This window comes from Zingiber officinale, chromosome 4A (genome assembly GCF_018446385.1).
Source record: "Zingiber officinale cultivar Zhangliang chromosome 4A, Zo_v1.1, whole genome shotgun sequence".
In the NCBI taxonomy this organism is placed as follows: domain Eukaryota; kingdom Viridiplantae; phylum Streptophyta; class Magnoliopsida; order Zingiberales; family Zingiberaceae; genus Zingiber; species Zingiber officinale.
Genome location: NC_055992.1, coordinates 94,476,737 through 94,504,028, shown reverse-complemented (window position 1 = coordinate 94,504,028; position 27,292 = coordinate 94,476,737). Strand labels below are relative to the sequence as shown.

At 33.7% G+C, this 27,292-nt stretch overlaps 1 protein-coding gene across 1 annotated transcript; it reads left to right on the top strand.

Annotated features, from left to right (window-relative positions):
• The first annotated feature begins 95 nt into the window (after window positions 1-95).
• Window positions 96-26,894, top strand: LOC121970205 (importin beta-like SAD2). Its single transcript, XM_042520754.1, has 22 exons — window positions 96-375; window positions 4,325-4,460; window positions 4,541-4,628; window positions 5,396-5,551; window positions 10,204-10,366; window positions 10,490-10,674; window positions 10,751-10,924; window positions 12,062-12,207; window positions 12,311-12,434; window positions 12,517-12,697; window positions 13,196-13,355; window positions 14,202-14,243; window positions 14,539-14,657; window positions 14,735-14,933; window positions 17,801-17,932; window positions 18,542-18,645; window positions 18,788-18,967; window positions 24,061-24,200; window positions 24,262-24,401; window positions 25,449-25,612; window positions 25,994-26,114; window positions 26,211-26,894. Exons 1-22 carry the CDS (start codon window positions 286-288, stop codon window positions 26,357-26,359), a joined length of 3,093 nt encoding a protein of 1,030 aa, XP_042376688.1. The 5' UTR covers window positions 96-285; the 3' UTR covers window positions 26,360-26,894.
• Window positions 26,895-27,292: the final 398 nt, after the last annotated feature.

Sequence of the window (27,292 nt, the reverse complement as noted above, 5' to 3'; positions counted from 1 at the left end):
GTGCATTGTAGCGGATCCTACCCCGCCGGTTCAAACCACCTTGGAACAGCTTGGAGCTTCGGAGGCGAGCTTAAATACTTCCTTCTAACCCTAGAGTTAAAATCTAACTCGTTCGATTCGAGCTGCTGCTCCTCCCTCTCCGGGCGAGATCCTCTCGCCGTCGTTCGCTATCGCGCTTGTCTCGCCGTCTAACCGACCTCCAGAATCCAAAACCCTAGCGCCGCAGCCGATCGGACCTCTTGTGGCCGAGAAATCCGTGGTCGTTCGGCTTCCCTCTGTGTCGCGATGGATCTCGCCAGCCTCACCGTTGTACTCCGCGCCGCGCTCAGCCCCATCCCGGAGGAGCGCAAGGCTGCCGAGCAGAGTCTTAATCAGGTGAAGTGTTTTTTTTTCCTTCTGCTGTTCAATCGGTTTTCGTTCAGCTCGGTGTTGTCGATTGTTATCCTTTGCTGGTGTTGATTGTCCTCGCTACTGTTGAATCGTGGACTCTACGATCTTATCTCTGTATACTTGTGTTCAAGTTGTTTCAAAATTTGATCTAGTATGATTATTGTATATTTGGATTCTGCTAGTGCTATCGTGTGAGATAAATTCATTTCAGCAATCAAACGGTTGCCATTTGCCAGGAATTAGTTACATGTGGCGGGGGAATCCTCTCATCGGAAGGACTTTTCTTTTTGCATAATCTATATTTGGTAGTTCTCTGTATGCCTAGTATGCTGAAGTATTATAGTTCAACAGCCGGTTCATGCTAAAATGTCAATGTACACAAAGTAGGATTAACCTTAAAAATGAAGATATTTTTTTTATAAATAAAAATAATAGAGTTTTGATTTTTTTTTTGGCCTATCAAAAGTATGTTGATATTATTATTTTCACACGCATGCAAGGTCAAAATACCTTGAAAGCCAAATTCCTTGATACAGCTTGTTTTATGGGGGTGGAGTGATATGGATGTAAATCAGATTTGGGAAGTGGTTCATTATCTTTTACATTCCCTGGCATGAACGTTAACTCACATATGGAATTGATCCTCTCTTCACCTTTATATTTGTTTATCCACATAGGGTGAGAATTGACTAGTAAATGCTACATGCTTATTTGCCACATCAGTGAAGCCTCGTTTGTAGTAAAAAAGAATAGATAATTGCATAGAATTATTATATAGTTATACGATTGTAATTATTTTTAATATAGATCCAACCCACTGTAGGTCAAGGTATTAGAGATATTTATTTGTAGTGGAACTAATTTTATTTGATTTCTTTGCTTGGATGAGTCTTGTAGACTAAGGAAACCGAATTACTACAATTACGTATAAAAAATGTAATTTTTACGTCAATAAGAATCAAGCAAGTTTTAATCTCAAATAATTTCCTATTGTTATCTTTTCTCTTCCTTCATCCCCTTATTTGAAAAATTATCTATTTTCATACATGGTACTTATAGGAATAGTACTTTTCTTGATGCAGTAATTCAATATTGACATTTAAATTATATCACATTTTGTTATCTGAACTCATTTGGTGATTCATTTTAAATTTTATTTTATGATAGCTACTAGATACACCAAAAGAACACAATTGGATATGCTATACGAAATTACAATTTCTTGATATTTTAGTTAATAAGCACTAAATCATATTTGAGAGTTTTATCTACTTGTTAGTCTCTTTTAGTAAAATCCAGCAATTCTATATTTAACCTCCAAGATATTGTTGGTTAGTCCTAGGAAAAACGTACCGGTTCCACTGTACAAAAATTTTATACAAGTGTCGAACCTTTCCTTAAATAACCTATTGTGTTCTTTAGAAATTAAATTAGGAATCGCAGACGGAACTTAACATCATTGATTCCAAATTTAACTTATCTGTTCTTAATGGTTTAGATTTGGATCGCAAGCGGAACTTAACACTATTGATCCAAATCCACCTACGTTATTAATTCCATTAAATATTAATTTCCAAAATTGGCTTCCAGGATTGTATGGCGAGGCACATGGCCTTCTTGGATATGGGAGCAACCACCACCGCCTAGACAAAGCCTTTTAAGGAAAACTAATATTTAATTTCCTTAAATAACTCTAGGTTAACAAAAAAAAAAACAATCGAATCACAAATTCGACAAAGGGAAAAAAAAACACAAACTCGAAAATAAATTCGAAAACTCTAGAATCTAATGCCTCTTGTGTTTGGTATTTCCAAAAATAACTATACAAAGAAAACTAGTATGATACGGAAAATAATTACTAGTTATACCTTTCTTTGTAAGGAAATAACCTCTTGATCTTTTACCGTATTCCTCTTCTAATCTCAGACGTTGTGTGGGCAACGATCTTCCGAGACGAGAATCCACCTAAGCCACCTTCTTCTCCAAGCAAGATTCGGCCACCACAAATATTCCAAGAATAGATGTGGTTCGACCACCACCACCAAGCTCTAAGGGATTCTTCCTTTCTCTCCTTCTTCTCCATGCTAAAATCCGACCATCTTCAAGCTCCATGAGTTCACAAGATCCGGTCAATGAAGAAGAAAGAAAAGGAAGAAGAGAAAACCAATAGGGCCGGCGACACCAAGGAAGAAAAGAGAGGAAGAAAAAGAATAGAATTGTTAACCATGAAGGCACCTCTACCCCCTCTTTTATATTCCTTGATCTTGGTAAATAAGGAAATTTAATTACAATTAAAATCTCCTTATTTTCCTGGACATGAACTAATAAGGAAAAATTAATTAAATCTTCCTTATTCTCTTTATCATGGCCGGCCACAACTATGTCTTGCAAATAAGGAAAGTTTTCGTCAAAAATTAAAACTTCCTTATTTGCTTCAGAAAATTTTAAAATAAAATTTTCTCTTTTTAAAATCTCTTCATGGTTGGTTATTAAAACCTTTCTTTTAAAAACACGTGGTTTTAAAGAAAGATTTTAAATAAAAATCCTTTTCATGTGATCGGCAAGTTTTTCCAATTTAATCACGTTGACTCTTAATTCCATGTGATCGGCAAGTGATCGGCAAGTTTTCCAACTTAATCATGTTGACTCAATTGGCAAGCAAAAAACGTGAATTGCTTCTCACGTTGACATCACATGGCAAGCAAAACGTTGATTGATGTTCTGTTCACGTTGATAAACAACACCAACATAAGTTGATGTTCTGTTCACGTTGATTTCAACAATGTGATACTTACTTGGATAGCAACCTCAACTACATGAACTAGAAGATGAACTTGGATGGATATAAGACTTTATATATAGAGGTTACGATAGGGACCGAGAGGAGGAATTGGTTTTGGTCTCCCGATGAAATTAAACTTCCCGTGTTCGCCCCGAACACACAACTTAATTTCATCAATAATAATTCATACCACTAAAGAATTATTATTGAACTACCGCACCAATCCCAAATTACATTTTGGACTCCTTATTATGAGTGTGTTATTCTCCCTGTGTTTAAGATGTCGAATGCCCACTAACTAAGTGAGTTACTGACAACTCATTTAATTAATATCTTAGTCCAAAAGTATTACCACTCAATCTTATCGTCATGTCGGACTAAGTCCACCTGCAGGGTTTAACATGACAATCTTTATGAGCTCCTCTTGGGACATTTTCAACCTAGATTATTAGGATACAGTTTCCTTCTATAATCAATAAGTCATACTATAAGTAACACTATTTCCCAACTTATCGGGCATTTTGATTTATCGAACTAAATCTCACCCTTTGATAAGTTACAGAAATAAATATTAAATATATGTGCTTGTTATTATATTAGGATTAAGAGCACACACTTCCATAATAATTAAGGTCTAGTTCTTTTATTAAATCAGTATAAAAGGAACTTACCTTAAATGGTCCTACTCAATACACTTAAAGTGTACTAGTGTAATCTATTAGTTAAGATAAACTAATACCTAATTACACTACGACTATTCCAATGGTTTGTTCCTTTCTATCTTAGTCGTGAGCAACTGTTTATAATTTATAAAGAACCGATAATACAATCTTCTGTGTGTGCACTATGTTTTCTACAATATAAATTAATTGAACATCTACATTTAGTATATATAAATATAGACACTTGACCAATATGATTCTTATAAATGTTTATACAAAAGCTTAGGCTTTTAGTATACACTCTATCCATACATTGTATTTGCTTCTCCAAAGTATATTGTATCTTGACATGGTCACAATTTATTTTCTTCTCCACCATTTTCATTATACTGGATTTGAATCATATTTGTATCTGCCAAAATGTATGAAGAACTACTTTAATAGTGAAATCTTACATCTTTTTGACTATGTGAGTCCTTTTCTTGTGCAGTTCCAGCATACACCACAACATCTAGTAAGGATGTTGCAGATTATAGTAGATGGTAGCTGTGATATTGGTGTACGGCAAGTTGCCAGCATTCATTTTAAAAACTTTGTGGCAAAGTACTGGTCACCTCACGATCCTGGTTGGAGTAACATGACCTATGTCTTTTGACTTGGTTCTTTGCTTTAAAACTATAAAATGACAGCTGTATGCTTGCTTTAGGTGAATCTCATGAAGTATTGGAGAGTGACAAGAACATGATTCGTGAGAATATTCTTGGTTTTATTGCCCAGGTTCCGCCACTGCTCAGGTACATCAATTAATTATGTAATATAAATTTCCACCTTTTATGACTTCATGTTTTGACTTGCCCCCATTGCTGACTCATTGACACAATATGTGTTGGTGCAAATTAAAATTTAATTCAATGATCTTTGATTAAATTAGGTTTTGATTGCAGACAACTTTCACATATGTCTGCATGTGAGTTACCTTGAGGTTAGGTTTTAACTGAGTTTTGTCAGACTAGTTGTTGTTTTCTTATTTGCACCTTTGATCTACTGAATCCTGTTCTATTGGGAACATCATCAATAATCTGCTACATTTACTTTTGTGATAAACTATCCGTTTGATACTAAATAAGAGCAAACATGGTGGATTTTTCATATTTTCATATAGTTTGATTAATGAAATATTATCTTCTTAGTTGATTTAATAGAAGATGTTGATTTATGCAAATCCATAGTATATAGATGTCATGTTAGTCTATAATGCAATGAGCTTAGGTATTAACTCATTTGTTTTCTCTCCTTAGAAACTTGTCTTCATCTATTTCTTATAGTTTGTCTTTCAAAGTATTGAAACTTAATAAATCCTAAGCCACCTCCGAGGTCAATAGCTTGTGCAGATTTAATTTTAACTTCATTTTCTCAACACCCTCGAATGGTCAAATCTTTAGCAAGTGAAGCCTTCAAGACATGCCTCTTTAGTTTTAGGCCTCAAATGCCTAGTACTGAAAACTTATAAGTCATTTGTAGTATATTGTTTGTTCCTCTAATATTTTCTTGAAATTAACAGAGCTCAACTTGGTGAATGCATCAAAACAATTATCCTAGCTGATTATCCAGAAAAGTGGCCAAATCTTCTGCACTGGGTAAAATGCAATTTGATGTCACAAGATCAACAAATACTTGGAGCATTATATATCCTACGATTTCTTGCTAGAAAATATGAGTGAGTATGCTAAATAATCACATTATCCTTCTTTTGGCGATTTCATAGATATTTAAAACAAATACAAATTTCTTTGCCTTTAAGAAAAATACTTCTTTTATTCTGTCTAATGCTTATGCTGAGGTTGTATCCTGAACCATTTGAGAAGTCAAAATTTGTGTAATTATGCACAGTTGTCTATATTGGAATTTATCTATCTATCTATATGTATATAAATGAAAGGGATCTTGGTGCAACAGTAAAATTGCTACTGTGTGACCTAGAGGTCATGAGTTCAAGTCTTAGAAACAATCTTTTGCAAAGCAAAGTAAGACTCTGAGACCCCGCATTAGAACATGATTGATTTTTCTGAGATTATTGACACCTATTCAGTTATAATAAACTATCTATTAGTCAACTATAACACAGTTCAAAAAACCACCGCCCTTTTTGTTGCCAACCATTTTAAAAATATTATTTAAATATTCATGCCTTTGTTATAATTAATATATATTAGTTGGTTATAAAAACCGTATCTAATTGTATGTAAATATTAAAAACTATTATTACTATATCAAAGCACATTTTGATGGCCACTTCCGTTGTTGCCACCTATCCATTTGTTATAAAGAGCTACTTATTGTTTATACCAAAATAAAGAATGGAATTTATTTTATATAAATATATTTTTTTGATAAATATCCATTTGATTTTATTATTAACCGGCTAACTAAACTTCAATAATTATGCCTAATTTGAATATGGTGAATGAAATTAATTGATAAAATATAGATAAAAGATATATATTATTTATGTATGGGAATGATTTTTGAAAGATTGGTTTCCCTAAAAATAAATACATTCTTGATTATAAATGTAAAAAAGAAAGACACCATATTTTTTTCATCGGAATAATTCGCTTATATGTAGGTATTTATATACATAAGGAGGGAAAGAGAATCCTATAATTATGGTATGTCTATTAATTACAATCAATCTTAATCTCTATAATCAAGCTAATCTAAATCAATCATAATCTCTGCAATTAAGGGAATCTGTAGAAGTATTCAACACTCCCTTTTAAGCAGGAGCATATATGCCAATCATATCTAGCTCGTCACAAAATTCCAAGCAATCCAGTTTCTTTGAGTAAATCTGTAGCATACTTCCGTTGGCATAATGAAACTCCAGATTTGTTGCGAACAATTTCAATTTCTAAGAAATACTTAGGACATCCCATATCCCTCACAAAATGTTGTTGCAAATACTTTTTAGTTTCGTCTATCCCACATATATCATTATCAGATATTAGGATGTCATCAACATAAATAATAAGAATGATAATCCCATTTATGCTCTGTCATACAAACACAGAATGATCCGATTTGTATTGTTTGAAGCCAACAACACTGATTATATTACTGAATTTGTTCAGGCTCTGGGGCTTTGTTTAAGACCATAAATAGTCTTTTTAAGTCTGCAAATCACTGTAGCATTCTCCCCTTGAACAATATACCCTGGAGGTTGCTCCATAAACATGGTCTCGTGCAAATCGCCATAAAGAAAGGTATTCTTCACATCTAGCTGATACGATTGATTGACAACCAAAGAGAACAGAACTCTAATAGAATTCAGTAGGAGAGAATGTCTCAAAGTAATCAACACCATAAGTCTATGTAAATCTTTTGGCCACCAGACGAATTTTGTATTGATCAATAGTATCGTCTGCTTTAAATTTCAGAGTAAATACCCAACGACAGACAATAATATCAATAGAAGGTGGTGCAACTACCTGCTCCCAAGTACCACGACAAATAAGGGCAGACACCAACTCCCAAGTACCACTAGAGATAAGGGCAGACATTTCCTCATCCATTGCAGTTCGCTAAGCCGAGTGTTGATAAGCCTCAGAGTAGGAAGTTGGAACTTCTCTAGATGATAGAGAAACAACAAAAGCGCGGAATGCAGGACCAAGGTAATCAAACGAAATATGATTAGACAAAGGATGAGTAGTGCAAAACTGAATACCTTTACGAAGAGTAACAGACAGATCAATATCGGAGGGGCGAGGAGCATCAGGATCTGCAGTAAGTGGAGGTGAGGGACATGAATCTGGTTCTGGCTGAGCACGCCTCATGTACACTTGCAATGGTTTTGGAGATGGAGTATCTGAAGGAGACATGGATGGTGGGATAGGTAACGGAGGAGATGCTAATGTATCATGTGACTGAGCTACACTGAGGAAAAGTATGGTTGGGACTAAAAAATGTAACATCAACATAGGTGTAACCGCCTTTTGTGAGTGGATCAAGACATCAATATCCTTTTTGGGTGCGAGAATATCCAAGCAGGATGCATTTAATAGAGTGAGGAGATAATTTATTCAATATAGGAGTAAAATTATGAACAAAACAAACACAATCAAATATGCGAGGAGGCACAGAGAAAAGAGATTTATTAGGATGAAGACAAGAGAAGGGGATATCCCTATGTAACATAGTAGAAGGCATCCTATTTATGAGAAAACCAGTTGTGAGTATAGCATTAGCCCAAAAAACTTAGGAACATGCATGTGACAAAGAAGAGTATGAGCTACGTCTAACATATGACGGTGTTTACGCTTAGCAAATCCATTTTATTGGGAAGTGTATAAACAAGAGGTTTGATGAAGTATGCCATGAGAATTACAGAATATAGACTCTGTCTTCTGAGTGAACTTAAGTGCATTATCGATACGAAAAATGCACAAGGCAACATAATATTGAGTTTTGATTTCGTTATAAAATGATGTTAGCACCTCAGGAACTTCACTCCTTTTTTTTAGTAAAAATAAGCAAGTTATGCGAGAATAATCATCAATAAAAATTATAAAATATTGAAAATCTCCTCTCGACTCAACTCTACTAGGTCCCCAAACATCACAATGAACAAGTTTAAAAGCAAAAGAGTTATGCTTATCAATTCTAAAAGGAAAAGAAGTACGATGGTGATTGCCGAACTCACAGAATCAATAAACGGAATGGGAATTAAACTTTTGAAAGCGGAAGAAGATGGGTGACCTAGACGACAATGCCACTGATAAGGAGACACAATTGACCGAATCTAGATAGTATAGGCCATCACTCTCATGTCCTCCACCAATTATCTTCTTCATGTGCAAATTTTGAAGAATACAATAGGATGGATAAAAAGATACTGAATAGTTGTGAGCTTTTGTTAGTTGGTTTATGGATAATAAACTAATAGGAAAATTAGGTGCAAAGAGAACATTGTCAAGAGTGATATTTGCAGTGGGTCTGACAATACCTCTTCCCGTAATCGGAGAATTGGTACCATTGGTTAGACGGACATGGGATAAAGATGAGGAAACAAAAGAGGAAGAGAAAATAGTAATATGAGTAGATGCACCCGAATCCAACATCCATGACTTATCATGAGACACTTAGATAGTAGTGACAGAGGGAATGCTGGCAGAAGAGCGAAGCAATTTCTCATAATCAGTATGAGAAACTTAGGCCATATCATCATGACTGCCGGTGTCTGGTGATAGAGTCGATAGTTTGGTAGATGCATTATTAGCCTAGTTAGACTTACCAAACTTCGTTCAACACTTCTCGGAGGCATGGTTCGGACGATCACAATGAACACACGAACGACTATTCTTGGTGGTATCAGTTTCACGACCACTGCGATGACCTTGAAAGAACCCACAACTGCGAGCAACCATAGCCAAAGTGTTGGACGATGAGGAAAAGCTGGTATTAGGATGGCCTGTGGTCACATGACGTCGACTGCGAGCAGTCATAGCTAAAGTATCGGAAGATGAGGAAAACTGGTGTTAGGATGACCCGTGGTCACATAAAGAACCCGAGGCAAAAATGGACATCGACGTAGAATTCGACAACACATGGCATTGGTGCCGAAATCAATCGCAGCAGTATGATGTGGAAGTAGCAACAGGGGACGGTAGAAAAATTAGGTCAGAGAACTTGACTCTGATACCTTGTCAAAGAGAAAGAGACCATATATTTCTCAATGTAATAATCCACTTACATGTAGGTATTTATATACATAAAGAGGGAAAAAGGATCCTATAATTATGGTATGTCTATTAATTACAATCAATCACAATCTCTATAATTAAGCTAACCTAAATAAATCACAATTCCTACAATTAAGAGAATTTTTGGAAGTATTCAACAATAAATATTAATCATATTTTATTACACTTTTTTCTTATCATGTTGCTTGATATTTCTTTCATCTTTACAATTTTTTTTTGATAAATTTACTTGAATATCTACTATTTCCCATAATTAAACATAAAATATTGCCTCTCAATATCTTTTGGTATTTACTTAAAATTTAACCAATGTATTGCGATAAATAATCATTTAATTTCATGCTATTTTTTATATTTTCTTTTGAATTAACATATATGTCAATAACTTAAATCTAGTTTTAATATTTAGAAAAATTAATTTTCAAACACTTATTTGTGTAGTTATCTAATACATATTGACATTCCAAAATTGCTTTTGTTTTATCTGAAACAAATTGTTATATTTCAAAAATTTTGCTGGTTATCGGCTTCTATTATGACAAATTGCTGGTGCATATGCTTCTTCCATCACTTGCCTATTAACTTTTATCATTTTTTGTTTCTTTTTTAGGTTCAAATCAGATGAAGAGAGGACACCACTTTATCTTATAATAGAAGAGACATTTCCCCTCTTACTTAATGTATTTAATAAACTTGTTCATGTTGTTAACCCTACAATTGAAGTGGCTGATCTAATTAAGCTCATATGCAAGATATTCTGGTCATCCATATATGTAAGCACAAATATTTATATTTTATTTTCTATCTGATGCTTAAGCACAAATATTTATATTTTATTTTCTATCTGATGCTTAAAAACAATTTCATTTTCTCTATTGGGATGTTTTGTTTCTCAGCTAGAAATCCCAAGGCCACTGTTTGATCCCAATGTGTTTGGATCGTGGATGGTTCTATTCTTAAATATTTTGGAAAGGCCTGTTCCTTTGGACTGCCAACCTAGTGATCCAGAAGTCAGAAAATCATGGGGATGGTGGAAAGTCAAAAAGTGGACAATTCACATCTTAAATCGCTTATACACTCGGTTAGTGATTTCAGATTTGGGAATGAGGTTTCTTGCCATTTCTTGTTCTCAATTAACTTGTGATTAAGACATACAGGTTTGGGGATGTGAAACTTCAGAGGCCAGAAAGCAAAACATTTGCTCAAATGTTTCAAAAGAACTATGCTGGAAGAATTTTGGGATGTTATCTACAGATGCTTAATGCTGTTCGGATAGGAGAATATTTACCAGATAGAGTTACCAATCTTTTACTTCAATATCTTGGCAACAGGTAATTCCTTGAAATAGTTTGCTATATACTTTTAGTCGTATATCTAAATTTTTGCCTGTTACAGTGAGATAAGTGTCATTATTTTACTGCAATTCATTTTTGGAGCTGCAATAGCATCTTGCAACAGTTGTATGTTTAATATTCATTTTCAGATGTATTGTTGAGCTTTTATGCTCCTTTTCCACTATCTTTTATTTCATCTTTTATCACTTATTCTATGAATCTTTAGTTGCAGAGTGTGTTGTGTTTTGCAAGCCTCTAAATAAATTCAAGGAAGAATCTCCTGATCCTTACCACAATGAAATAGCAAACAGAAGTCTTGGCCACTGCATACTCTTTATATGTTTTCTTGTGCTATATCCATTTTAGTCTCTTCCCTCTATTCCTTCTTTATTTTGCAGCTTTTGCTAGTTGGATGCTTAATCTTTTATTTGTTTTTCCATTAACTTGTACAAATTGGCCGTGAAGAAAAAGTAGGATCTAGCCATGTAGCCTATTCTTCTTTCCAATTCAATAAGCATTTCCTTGATGGGAATGTGAAACTGATGTTTGAGATGTATCCTCACCAAAGAATGTTAATAAGTTCAATTAAACAGTGAATGTGAAGTAAACTATTAGGGAAAGAATATATAGAAAGTTCTAATATTTTTTTGTGTGTGATAAAAAAAATTTAAAGGCTGACAAGTATTATCTCTAGAATTTGTTACTTATATTTCTTGTATTATGTGCTGTTTTATTCATTTGGAACAATCTAATTTTTTTCAGTTATATACTACCACTTCCTTTCTCAATATTTAAGTTATGTCATGCATGCATTTCCATTTTTGTTAAGCTGTAAATTATTGTTCTCTTGTTGACTATGTCCTGTTTTATTCATTTAGAAAACTCTAATTTGTTTTGTTAACATCATTCCCCCTCTATATATTCAAGTTATGACTTGAATGCTATTTCCACTTTTGTTAAGCTGTAAGTTATTGTTCTCTTGCTGCTTCTATTAATTATGTTTTAGCAATAATTCATTCATTTTCTGCATTTAAATTGTTTTTATAAATCTTCTCATGGTCATCTTCTGATAGAAGTTCACTAATTCATGATGACATTTAGCGTTGATTTCATTTTTCCCAATGCTTTATGCAGTATTCCGAAGAATAGTATGTACCAGTTGCTGCAACCCCAGCTAGACATTGTTCTCTTTGAGATAGTTTTTCCACTCATGTGTTTCAATGACAATGATCAGAATTTGTGGACTGAAGATCCACATGAATATGTAAGGAAGGGATATGGTGAGTTTTAGACTGTCCTATTAAATCTGGGTACTGGAACTACCTTTCTCTAAATTTTCATATCATGAGATGGGATTGCAAAATACTATTTTCCTTTGTACAGATATAATAGAAGACTTGTACAGTCCGCGAACTGCAGCCATGGATTTCGTGAGTGAATTAATGCGAAAGCGTGGGAAGGCAAACTTTGAGAAGTTCATTCAATTCATTGTGAATGTTTTCAGGAGGTACACTTTTTATGGATCCTTTACTTAAATGAAAATTTTATTACAAGGAAACATTTCATTTAATCATGTTTATGGGAACCAGATATGATGAAGCACCTGTGGAATTTAAGCCATATCGTCAGAAAGATGGTGCTCTTTTAGCAATTGGAGCTTTGTGTCATAAACTGAAGAAAGCAGAACCTTACAAGTTAGAACTTGAGCGTATGCTAATTCAACATGTTCTTCCAGAATTCACGAGTCCTGTTGGTCATCTACGGGCAAAGGTTGCTTTTCTAAAACTTTGTTAACTTTTAAATCATTTGACTTTTGTTTTATGATAGTCCAATGGAACGGTAGAGTTTATTTCATTTCATCATTGTATAGTTGCATTCACAATTCATTGCCCTCAGTATTCATTTTATGCTAGAAACACCGTGGGCTTCTTTATGTTGCAACTTGGTCTACTTCATTGCTAGTTTTCTTCCCTTCCATAATGTTTGTTCTAGATTGATGATATGCTGGTTCATGTGACAGAATACTATGCTCCTGCTGCCTTTGGTCAATCAAATATCTCGCATATTATTTCCTGGATATATTGATGTTTTATCTGAGTAAATTAAGTACAGGTTATTATAGATTTCACAAAGTTACTTCTTGCTAATCCTTGATTAATTTAGTTTACATTTTTGTTGTCAATGCTGCCAATCTTCTGTTCTTGTGATTAAAGTCTTCCATTTAGCTAATTGGTTAGTTTGATATCCTTTTATTTTTTGGTCTATCAGGCAGCATGGGTTGCAGGGCAATATGCCAATATCAACTTCTCAGATCAGAACAATTTCCGCAGAGTGTTTCATTGTGTCATTGCTGGCTTTAAAGATCCAGAGCTTCCTGTGCGTGTTGATTCAGTCTTTGCTTTGCGTGCTTTTGTTGAGGCATGCGTAGGTTAGTTTATTAAATATGATTTATTTACTTGACATGAAGGCCTTATTTACTTGTAGAAAAATCTTGGAAGAGGTTAAGTTCAGAAGAGGTTCAAATGAGATATATTGAGATTTATTTACTTGGAGAGAAGGTTGATGTAAGATAAAAAAGTGGGGGGATCAACTTGTATTCCTTATTTTCTAATTCATTTTTTGAAAAATGAAGAAAAAGGGAACCCAGCCATCCTACCGTGCTCTTCCTATTCGTGCATGTCTATTACATTGGTTGTTCATCTTCTTCCTGCTAACATTCTGTGAGATTGAGTGTCGTATGAAATGACCTCCCTGAGCTGAGGAGGTCATAAGGGGTCTCTCGCAAGGGCAAGCTGTTGTTGTGGAATGCTTGTTTGTGCCAGCAAGCTCCCTTGAGTGGAATTGAAAGGACACCTGTGTGCCAAAGGCAGTTATTGTTGTTCTGTGAGCTCTTTTTTAGTGTGTTGATCTCTTGTGAGTGGCATATGCCAATCAATGTTATGTGGCGATGAGCCAGAATGTGCAATCTGGAAGACCACTAGAGATTTGAGGAGGGTGAAGGATGTGGCAAGGAGCCAGACCACTAGAGACTGATGTTTGGAGGATAAGGAAGATTAGTAGGAAGAGAGGGAGTAAGCTGAAAGAAGTTGGGGAAGGATAGGTTTGAAAAAATTATATATCGAACTTGTCCTATCTTTTCATTCTCCCAAAGTGAACAAGATTAGGTGTTTTCTTCTCCATTTCTGTCTCTCCCCCATTTTCTGTCTTCCTAGTTTCCAGTCTTCCCTAGTAAACAAGGACAACTAATTTTCTGATTGTATTGTTTCTCTTACAGATCTAAATGAGATACGCCCAATTCTCCCTCAGTTACTTGATGGTATGTTCCTTCTATTTTTATCCCAACATTATCTTATCACATACACTATATGATATATGATTTGCAGTTATAAAAGAAAGTATGGAAAATTATTTTGGATCATTCACCCTATTAATCCTGTGTGTGCGCATGTATATATATATATATATATATATATATATTATTTTGGATCTTTCAACCTAAGTAGTTCCTTCTCTACCTCTCTCTGTATTGTTTATCAATGCGATATTACACTCTAAGCTTTGTAGTTCTTATACTCATAATTAGGTCTCTTAAAGCAATTTTGCCTCTGCAGAATTCTTTAAACTTATGAACGAAGTGGAGAATGAGGACCTTGTTTTAACTCTTGAGACCATCGTTGACAGATTTGGTGAAGAGATGGCACCTTATGCTATTGGGTTATGTCAGAATCTGGTAATTTGATTGCATATCAACAACAATTTATTTTGTTCAGTTTCTTTATGAAATCCTTCTTGATATTTTCTTTGTAGGCTTCTGCATTCTGGAGGTGTCTCGACTCATCTGAATCAGATGATGATGCTGATGACTCAGGTGCATTAGCAGCTGTTGGATGCTTACGTGCCATAAGCACGATTCTTGAATCTGTTAACAGGCTTCCCCATCTCTTTGTCCAAATTGAGCCTACTTTATTGCCTATACTGCAGAAGATGTTGACTACAGATGGCCAAGGTAACTATTTTGCTTATTGCAAATGCTAGTGAGTGTTAGTTAAACATGTGATCATGGATGACAGTAAATGTTTGTTGAGTGTGTGAGTGAGAAAGAGAGAGAAATATAGTTGTGCCATGGAGTGTGTTATGTTTGCAATCCACAAAATAATATTTTTCAAATCTATCATTCTTTGGCTCTCTCTCTCTCTCATATATATATATATATATATATATATAGTCTTGATACCCTACTACCTTATGGTGCTCACAAGGTGAGCACCATGTGTAATTTTTTTTTTGGTTCACACGAGAATGTTACCCTACTTACCTTATGGTGCTTATACCCCACCTAACTTACGGTGCTCCCATTGGGAGCACCAAGTATATTTCTCTTTCTTTATTTTTGTAGAGTTTAGGGTTTAGAATTTAGTGTTTCGGGTTTGAGTTATAGTATTAAAGTTAAATAATTTTTTTTAAAAAAATTACCTTTTATATATATATATATATATATATATATATATATATATATATAGTCTTAATACCCTACTTACCTTATGGTGCTCACAAGGTGAGCACCATGTATAATTCTTTTTTTGTGGTTTTATATATATATTTATAAAAGACTGTTACCATACTTACCTTATGGTTATGGTGCTCACAAGGTGAGCACCAAGTATATATATATTTTTTATTGTTTTAGAGCTTAGGGTTTAGAATTTATATTTATAATCTTGAGACCCTATTTACCTTATAGTGCTCACAAGGTGAGCGTGTAATTTTTTTTTTGGTTTTATATGTAGACACACACAAGAATGTTATCCTACTTATCTCTTGTGAGCATCAAGTATATATATTTTTTCTTTATTTTTTTTAGAGCCTAGGGTTTCGAATTTAGGGTTTATGGTTTGAGTTATCGTATTAAAGCTAAAGAAATAAAAAAAAATACACGTGGTGTTCACAAGGTGAGCACCATAAGGTAAGTAGCATATCAAGACCAATGATTGAAATACTGTGCTAGGCGGCATAGACCATTTTGACCATTCCGGTAGGGGAGCGAAATCGGCATAGTATGCTCTCAAATTTTGTGTGCATCATCCGCGCGTTGCTCACGCGTCGCGCGACAGAAGTGGGTCAGAGACGTCGCAAGATGCCCCTCCAGAGCCGTCAGAAGCATCGCGGGACATTTTTGGGACGCCGGTAGATTAAAATTGTGATTTATTTAATTCAAACAATTCCCAACTTAAGTGTGTTATTTCAAAGAGATTTTTATAAATCCTAATTAAATTATCTCAATAAAATATATAAAAAATATATTTATTTTTTTTAAAAAATATTAATTTTATTAATTGATAATCTGAAATTATTTTTACTATTTTAAATTTTATTTAAAAATTCTAAAAGATTCTAATAAATCAAATTTATATTCTGATAATTTTGTTTATTATTTTTTATTTTTTATATTTTTTTAATGTTTAATTGATATTTTGATATATTTTTTTACTATTTTAAATATATATTATTTAAATTAATAATTAATTAAATGAATAAATAGTTAATTTATATATAATTATATATAAAATAACATCTTTGTATTAATTTATATAATTATGATTATTTAATCTAGATGATGGAGAACTATAGAGTTAACTTAAATAGAATGTTATGAGAATCAATACTTCTAATTCACGTCACTCCTTTTGGTATTAGTAAGGTAACATATTATAATGTATCAATTTTAATTCGAGTTATTGATAGATCAATTTTCTTTAAAGAAAAATATATTTAATTGATTTTTATAACAAGTTGTTAAATAATGGAGGACTTATATAAAATCAATATATAACGTATTTTTAAATTATATACAATAAACATATTTATCTACTAATTACTATATATAAATAAAAAAAATAACGAAATCATATCGGCACGATACGATACTAAAACCGTATCTTTCCGGTCTGGAAATATATATATATATATATATATATATATATATATATATATATATATATAGTGTGAGAGAGCCAAAGAATGATAGATTTGAATAATATTGTGTTTTGTGGATTGCAAACTAAACACACTCCATGGCACAACTATATAAATTGCAACTTATTTATCTTTTGAGTTTTCATCATCGAATGACAGAACCAATTGTTATGCTACTCAAATAAATATTAATTGTTATTATTGTGCTCTGTTCAAAAGTGTATTTCCGCTTGCTTTAGTTTAACTCCAAAACTATCATCAATCCATAAATGGTAATAAAATGGTGATGTACAGCTTATCACTGTAATTGTAGCTTTAATTCAAGACAGAATCCTATTTAATCTATAATTTTATCCAAGGACATGGATGTTGGTTGCTTAGGTCTGAATTGAATGACACAGAAGAGGGCTGGTTAACTCCCTCTTTCAAATTCACCATTTTGATTATGAATAATTTAGCTTGTGTAAAGCGTGGGCTGCCAAGGCACATAGTTAATTCGTTCTGCTTTTCATGAAGGGCTGTGTTCCATATTCTATGTATTGTCATATAATCTTTACCTCTGACATTTGAGTTGGTAGGAGTTAAAAACATTGTTCATATATTTGAGATTGTCTTGAATTGAGTAATCATTTTTGTAAAAGCTTGGGATTTGTATAGCTATAGTTTCTGAAGACAGGTTTGAGTGAAGGGATAATGTAAGTTGCACGCTCCATGTTGTATGCCAATGAGGATTTTGAATTTTCTTAAACTATAGGTGTATTTCTAAAATTTTTTTTACAGCCCAAAAATAGTATAGGGGAAGGAGAGAAATCCAAAAATCCAAATAAAAAAAGCTTTCTTTAGTTTTCTCTTTAGTTTTCAGATTATAATGAGATAATACTTCTACTTTGTTTCTTGCAGATGTTTTCGAAGAAGTTCTGGAAATAGTCTCCTATCTGACATTTTACTCACCAACAATTTCATTGGAGATGTGGAGCCTTTGGTCTTTAATTGTGGATGCACTTGGAGATTGGGCTATAGATTTCTTTGATAGTAAGTCTTTGCTTTCATATCAAGTCACTCATGTGTCATGTTCTTTCACTCTCGTCTTTTGCATTTTAGCATCAAGATTAACCTAGCATGTCACGCATGACATTATCTTTTGTAATCTTTATCAGTTATTCTTCATGCATCGCTAAAATTTCATTTGTCTTCCAGATATCCATTATGAATGTGTCCTGTAGTACCTTAACATGCTTTCAACATCCGCTTATTTTTAGTATCCATCTATTCAGTGGATATCAGGGTTCTATTGTTGTGGTTATTATTCTGTCTGTCTTTGAGCACTTGGATATTATCTTGATATTTTGTTTGGCTTTTTTATGCTTTTAGTCAAGGAACATATGTTAATATGCCAATTTTTGTCTACATTGTTTCATAATGGTTCTCTTCCTTTCCTATAACGATTTATTATAGGACACTGATATAGTTGTTAATTATGATCTTAGTTATGTTCCTTTGCATTAAATTTTTAGAAAAAATATTATTATATTCTATTCCTTGTTATGATTGCGTATGTTTTCATTGCAAATAGTTTCATTCCTATTTGCACATCAAGATGTTTCCTTGGTATTGGTTTTTACTGGTTCTATTTTCTTGAAGATATTCTTGTTCCGTTGGACAATTTCATATCCAGGAGTACATCACATTTTTTGACATGCAAAGACCCTGACTACCAGCAAAGCTTGTGGAAAACTCTTTCATCTGTAAGTTAATAACTTAAAAGAAAAGGCATATATCATTTTAATATTCTACATTATTTTCAGCTGACTCAACTCTGTCAAATGGTTGGGGACTGTGATTTTTTTTATATGCTAATGACAAGAAACACATGGTGATTCAATGCAGATAATGTCGGACCAAAACATTGACGATGCTGATATTGAGCCTGCTCCTAAGCTAATTGAAGTTGTATTTCAAAATTGTAAAGGACAAGTAGATCACTGGGTTGAGCCTTATTTAAGGATCACCATCGAACGATTGCGTCGAGCAGAGAGGCCTTATTTAAAGTGCCTTTTGATGCTAGTGGTAAGAAATTCAATATTGGTGCATATTCTTATCCCTCTGGTTTATTGTTTATTTGTATAGGTTCATTCATAGTAAAGCTCTGTACTTATGATCTTTAGATTTTTCTATGCACGTTTCCAATTTAGTTTTCTATGCATGTTCCCAATTTAAGAAACTTCTTGAGTTTCTAGGAGAGTTTGTTTTCTAGTGACCATGAGAATCCTAATCTACATTCTGGTACCATTGGAGCACAACAAACAATGGATAGTTAATCTCTACCTAAAGGTTATTTTGCAAATTTTTTATAAGTGTTTGCATTGATATGTTGTGAAGTTGTTTCTGTGCACATGTAGTGAGAATGAAAATTTATTTAACATTTATTGTACCTCCAGCCATGGTTATAAGTGCCGACCACATGCAGAATTTATCATTTTCCTCTCTGACCAACACTGGTATCGGCACTGTGACGGTAGCCTTACGAGGCCCGCAGTCGCCTCCATTAGGTTGTGGGTGGCGATTTTTTTCTTCCAATTTTATTTAGACAAAACAATTATTTTCTAAACAAGTAATTCTTTTCCCCTACAATATTTTGCCTTTAATTTGTTCTCTCTCATTCATTAATTTTTTTCCTAGTTAGGTTTTCCCCTTCTTTATTCATTTATTTTTTCTCCTCTATCTGTTCATGAAGGTCAACAGAGAGGGAAAAAACTTTTAAGGATAGTTAATTTTTATCTCTTGTTCATCTCTTCACAAACTAGAGAAAGAATGGTTATTATTTTCCCCCCTTCTTTATATGTCCACGAGGTTATATGTCCACGAGGTCAACATGGAGAGTAAATTTCATATATTTAGGAGACAAATTATTAAGAAAGATAAAAAAAATATTAAGTAAATATAATATAATTTCTAACTTTATAAAAAAATTTATTGCTAATGAACTAAATTATTGTATATATAAATTGGTTCAATATTAAATTGATAAAATAAATCCAAATTAAATCTAGTTAAACCTACTAGATACTGCCATGTTTACTTGGTAGTATTTAGTTAATCCTAAATTGACTTTTACTCAATAAACGTCAAACATTTAACAAGATAATATAAAAACTTAAATTCAACATTCAACATCTGAAATATAATTCTATAGTAAACATCTATAACAATTAAATATTAATAAAAATATTTTTTTATTAATATATTTAAATTTAAAAAGTACCGAAGGCGTATCGGCACTAGTACGATACTGAAATTGTATTGTTTCAATCATAAATTGAAACTACGACATGATTCGAAATTTTCTGTCACAATTTAAATTATCATAAGGATTTTAAAAAGCCATAAAATAGTTTAAACTTGACATGGATATTAAAGTTCAAATTAGGTTAAATCTCTATGCAAAAAAGGCAGCCCGGTGCAAAAAACTTCCACCAATGTGGGATCCTGAAGAAGTGTTTATTGTATGCATCCTTCCCCTGCTTGCTTTGCAAGAGATTGTTTTGGTGTAAACATCTTTAAAAATTAGTGGGCACAATTGGTAAGCTTCCGTAGGAAGCTTAACCATAATTGAAATGTGATTAATATTCATTTCTCACTCTTTCCACTACATGTATTGAGGGAAAAATTATGTTTCCTCCTCTCGAACCCTACGAATTTCTCACTACCTTTATATATTATTGCCGAACAGAGGATATTGTTAATACCCATTTCTCCTTATATATTTACATATAAATTCCTAGTGCTTGCCTTCAAGTTAGTTCGAATCTATTGTAGATACCAGTTTATTACAAATATATTCATGTCTAGAGAATGAGACACAGATAAAGAGGATATATCTAGTTGAGATGTCTGTAAAATGATGCTCATAGGGAAGATTGATTTGACATGATGTTCAAGGAATGGTGCACATGGGGAGAGGAGGATTGATCCCGTTTAAGATATATAGAATGAAGCATGTGGAGAGAAGGGAACGAATCTGTCTTGAGGCCTTTGTGGTATGCATGCAGAGTGAGATTTTGCTTTAGATGGCAGAATGAAGCGCTTAGAGAGAGACTAAGGCAAGCTGGCTTGGAATCTTTGGAATGACATGTGGAGAGATGAAAAGAAAACCCACATGAGGTGTATATGATGAAGCACATGAAGAGAACACATACCAAAGGAACTCGCACAATACGAAGTCACACCGAAATGAGCTGAAAATTAGCTTCTGAAATTGGGCTTTAATTAATCTGCTGGACCAACTAGCAGATTGGGCTGAAAACTTGGTTTTAATCTCGGTCAGCTGCTGAACAGATCTAATTAGGATATTGGTTGTGCTCTTTGAGTTTCTGTTGTGCAAGACGAAGCCTCTGTGCTGCCAATGCAGAGGCAGCCAGATTGTCCGTTGGAGATGCATAGTCGTCAAAGAAAGAAATGACGTTTAGGGCTCATTCAAAGGACGTTGTCTCCTTGAACTTGTGCAAAAATCAAAGTGAGTCTCAGTGTCATCTAGGACTTTTGTGAAGGTTGTGGTGATGTTTGGCGTTGGTTGGCACTTGCACGAAGGACAATGCTGAAAAATATCTCATGGATGGGACTCTTGTGAGCACATGGATGATCAGACCGGTGATTGGACATAGGTTATGCAAAGGATGAGGCTCTAATAGCATGTTGGGAGAAAAATTAGCTTTTCTCTAAAATCTTAGGCAACCCTCTTTTTTTATATATTTTATTGATTAATAAAGATTTTACAAATAAGCCCATATGTATTGTATATTTAGGGCAAGTGAATGTGAAGCTTCGTGCTTAATGGTACGCCAACCGCTATACAAATGTCTCATCTTTAATAAACCAAGATAATTCCCTTACACTTGTGCCTCTTTTTCCTTACAAGGAATGGTTTCCTTTTTATTAATTTTGTTGATATGGGTTATATACTTCACATCTCATCTATTCCTAGTGTTAACTTGGTTATAGCTTCTATATACTTCACATCTCCTTGAACTTGTGCAAAAATCAAAGCGAGTCTCAGTGTCATCTAGGATTTATGAGAAGGTTGTGGTGATGTTTGCTGTTGTTTGGCACTTGCAAGAAGGACAAAGCTGAAAAATGTCTCATGGATGGGACTCTTATGAGCATATGGATGATCAAACCGGTCATTGGAGATAGGTTAGGCAAAGGATGAGGCTCTAATAGCATGTTGAGAGAAAAATTAGCTTTTCTCCTCTAAAATTCTAGGCAACCCTCGTTATTTTTATATTTTATTGATTAATAAAGATATTACAAATAAGACCATAAGTATTGTATATTTAGGGCAAGTGAATGTGAAGCTCTGTGCTTAATGGTACGCCAACCGCCATACAAATGTCTCATCTTTAATAAACCAAGATAATTCCCTTACACTTGTGCCTCTTTTTCTTTTTGAGGAATGGTTTCCTTTTTATTAAATTTGTTGATATGGGTTATATGCTTCACAAGTTCACATCTCATCTATTCCTAGTATTAACTTGGTTATAGCTTATATATATTAGTTTTCTTTAGACCAACTAATTAAACATAAAATAATACATGATTTTGCATATATGACCATACCATGTGAAATAACAATGCCAATGCAGCTATATAAAATACAAAAGACTTTAAATAGAATGTCGCTTTCAATATTAATAATGTTGGCTATTAAAACATGCCATGGCAATTTTTCTAGATACAATTTTGTCCAATTCCGTGTAGTACACAGATAAAATGTACTAATTTGGTAAATTAATGAAATCTAATATTATTTGGTAAAGAGCAATTTCTCTTGTGCAACCCATGTTTTATCATTCCATCCTGATACTTTGGCACACATCAACATGCTAGGATACACCACAAGATGAATTCAAGTAATATTTATTCTCTTTTTTTATCTTTCTACTCCAAACTTTTAATTTAATTCATTATATGAACTCATCTAGATATGCATTGAAGTAAATCTGATTGAAATCATTTCTAATTCAACTATTTAATTAATAGTTATTAAAATTTAAAAATCTAGGTGAAAAAATGACATACCCATCTGAATTCATCTATGCATGCTTTACCACATATTAAGTATGCTATATAATATAAGATTATTATTTTTAAATTATCTAATTCCTATAATCTTATTTTATAAGTAAATTAATTAATTAAAAAGTGTATTAAACGAGTAAAACTCATCTAAATTCATCTTGTTACGCTTAGATGTGTGTCAAAGCATGCCAAGTAGTAAAACATGTTACCGAAATTATACCATTTGACTGGGGATTAAAACTTCAGCATATAATTGTCTTTTATACTAGGAATGGCAACAATTGCTTGATGCCTTTGCTGCAGTGGTGAGCGATGGAAGCAGTGCTCAATGGAGATTGCAGATTTTTTTAAAAACAGAACTAAAAGAGAAAAGGCTGTAAAGGACTTGGTTATTGCTGAAGATGCTTTGTTCTGCAAAGATCAATGGCCAGGCTGAATTTATATAGCCAATTCAATGATCCTACATGTGGCTTGTTTTTGTTGCATGCTCCGACTGGCTATGCAAACTAGATAATTATGTTTTGGAATATTGATTTTACATTGTCTACATTTTTAGTTACTCAATTCACTGCTCTCAATGAACCAAATTCTTGTTAGACGGACAACAACATAGAATTTCCAGAGTTACAATCCTCACCCTTATATAGAGAGACAACACTGAATTTGAAAAGTCATCATCTATTTGAACAGATAACAAAAGAATAATTATTTCGTTTAGCTTTTTTTGCTAACCTTATATAGATAGACGTTTGTATTGTTTTCTTGTAAATGCCCTCTGATACTTAATTGAGAATCCTATCGTCTGCAACATTCATGGTGTTTTATTTAGAGACACTTGAATTATTTTTTTGTTAATATCCTCATCTTGTATTTCCTGTAAATCATATTGTCTGCGACTTTCTTAATGTTCGCTATAGTTATATATTTGTTCAAAAAATTGTGCCATATTATCTTTGAAATTCATATTGCAATAGTATAATGAGCTTATGGCTCATTGTCTTGGATTTCATTCACTAAATTTGCTCAAGTTTTGATACCGATGTCAAATCTCCATTATGTTGCAATGAGATTTGCTGTTTTTGCAGATTGCAGATGCTTTTTATTACAATCCCATATTGACACTTGGGCTACTACATAAGCTTGGGGTTGCTGCAGAGGTTTTCAATCTCTGGTTCCAGATGCTACAGGAAGTGAAGAAGAGTGGTTTGCGTGCCAATTTTAAAAGGTTGGAATCATTTTATTATGGTCAATCAGTCTGGTTACTAATTAGCCATTTCTAATTGCAGGGAACATGATAAAAAAGTTTCCTGTTTGGGATTGACTTCAGTTCTGAGTCTTCCAGCTGATCAGTTGCCAGGAGAAGCATTTGAACGAGTCTTCAAAGCAACACTCGATCTTCTTGTTTCTTACAAAGATCAGGTTGCTGGTAAGGCACATAAGCTACCAGGACAGACTTATATGGTTTCAGTTTTTTGTTTGTTCAACAATGATTGGTTTTCTTATTGTTTCTTGGTTGTAGAAGTTTTCTAATAGCATACATTTTTTCTTAAAGTTGTTGCTTTGTGAAGGGGAGCCTTGGCGCAGCGGTAAAGTTGTTGCTTTGTGACCAAAAGGTCACGGGTTCGAATCCTAGAAACAACCTCTTGTAAAAAGTAGGGTAAGGCTGCGTACAATGGATCCTTATCCGGGACCTTGTATAGCGGGGGCTTTGTGCACCGGACTGCCCTTTTTTATACATTTTTTCTTATCTTGATGTATCCATTAGCGTATATTACTGCTATAACTTAGCTCTTATGTGTTTATTATCTTTTCTCTTTATCTAACCATCACTCGTATTTATTAGTAGGATAGTCTGCATAATCAAAATTTATTGATGCCACATGTTATTTTCTTTGATTTTTTGTCACGACTTGACCTAACTTGCAGTTTCCTGGGTTTTGGGTTTGACCTAAATGTGTTCGGGACATAAACGGGTTCCACCTGTTTATGACTTGCAAATAAATGGGTCAATGCTGAGTCATCAATGGGTCAACCGGTTTATATATATATAATTATATAATATAATATAACATAAGATCATGTAGATTATATTTTATATTTTTTACAATTAAAAATGATTGCTATATAGTTTGTATTTAAAATTTGTTTAAGTTTTTCTAAATGGGTTGTGCCATATGACCCGTTCATTAAATGGGTCGTATTCACACTTATCTAACTCGTTTAATTGAATGGGTAACTGATGTGTCAACTTGTTCATAAATATGTTGTGTGTAGATTGAAAATTTTGACCTGTTTATTAAACGGGTGGTGATCAGATTTGGATTAAACGGGTCAGAGCTCAATAAAAAGTAATCACCCGTTTATAACTTGCCATCCTTTAAAACCTTAAAACCTTTATCTGGTATGAGATGATATAAACGGGGAGGTTGTTTGAGTTGATTATTTGGTAACTTTCCTTAATATGCTTGAGCAGAAGCTAACAAGCAGGATGATGCCGATGATGATGATGATGATGATGACATGGATGGATTTGATGACGATGACGAAGATGAGGATGAGTCTGACAAAGAAATGGGAGATGATGCTGAGGGCGGGGATGAAGCCAATAGTCAAAAGCTCCAAAAACTAGCAGCAGAGGTTTCTTGATCTTATCTATTTCTCGTTCTGTTGTTAGCATTTTCATTTGAACATTTGACTGCATGCTCGTATTAGGGATGAAAATTCCGTGTTATCCCAATGGTAATATGCACAACCTGTTCGGTTAGGCATTACCCTACCTACCTCACTGTCTATGCCTGACTGAGATGTAATAATTGATCTGTCCTGAACTTGACCTCATCAATAGCTAATTTTAATCTCATCTGTCTCTTATGGTTTTCATTACTACATTCATAAACATGGAATTTAAGTATTTATGCAATGTACTGTTTCTTCTTTTAGCTTTCTGAGGTTTCCTCTGTTATTTTTTCTTTTTTTCCCCTTCTTGCTTCTCTTTTAAAATGGTCTCTGCAAAATCAGGCAAGAGGGTTCCAGCCAAACAATGATGATGACTCTGATGATGATTACAGTGACGATGAGGAGTTGCAATCACCAATTGATGAAGTGGACCCTTTTATTTTCTTCATGGATACTATCCAAGGTAAGCTTTATTTCTCATCTGGCATTTTGTTTGATGTATGCTTTTCATTGCGTTCTTAACAGAAATATTTGACATCAATGGTATTAATGTCTGCAGCTGTGCAATCAGCCAATCCTGCTAGGTTTCAGAACCTAACCAGGTCATTGGACTTCCACTATCAGGCTCTGGCTAGTGGTATCGCTCAACATGCTGAACAGAGAAAGGTGGAGATTGAAAAAGAGAAGCTGGAAAAGACTTCAAATTAGTGATATATTGGTATATCTGCCACATTGGTAATTTTCCAGTTGCTATGGTCGTGATCATTCCTTTAGTAGACGAAGACTGAATCTGGTTATGTTATCCTTGATTCTTTTTGGTGCGAAGTGCTCAAAACACCATCGGCTGTGCAACTCGGATAATTATCATGGTACTTGGCTCCTAATTTTTTATATTCTCCAGAAACAAGATGATAGATACATGGTAGGACATGTGCTGCTATCTTCGATAAGTTTTGTTGAAGTTTTTATTGTAGAATTGGCAACTTCATGATGCGTGGAGTTGTCCTCTATTTTCCATTCTTGGATTACAGTGAGAAACGAGTCATCTGTCTTTCATGGAGCAGCTATTGTTTGAGGAATTGTTTCCTAAGCATAGCATCAGCCAGGTATAGAGTGTATAGTGTATGATTATTATTGAGGGAATTCTACTTGTCTTTGGAAAGGGGTCAGTCATTGTGTTATACTTTGGACTCAGATTTATTTATTGGTCATCCTTCACCAATCAAGGGGTGGTTTTATGTAAGCTATTGTTTTTGTCCTTTTCCTTTTTGTTTCTGATTCTGTTGTTCATATTTACAAACAAATTTTATTTACTAGGGTGCTCTTTTGCCTTTGATATTGATGTTCAGATACATTTTTCTAATGTTTAAAATTGCAACGTGAATTATTACATCTTGATCTTCAATTTTGTAAAGAAGTGCACACAACATTGTGGTTGTATGATTCTTCCATCCAAACATTAATTTTATTGTTTGAAAGTGAGCTTTTCATGTATCATTTTTTTCCATTTGCTCATCAATGGATGATGCTAGTTTAGTTCATTATGTAAAGATGTTCTTTATTCTGCTGAGAAAGCTCTCTACATATTTTGATCGAATTTCCAGCCTTGGAACAGTGTGTCGATCATAAGGAAAATAATAA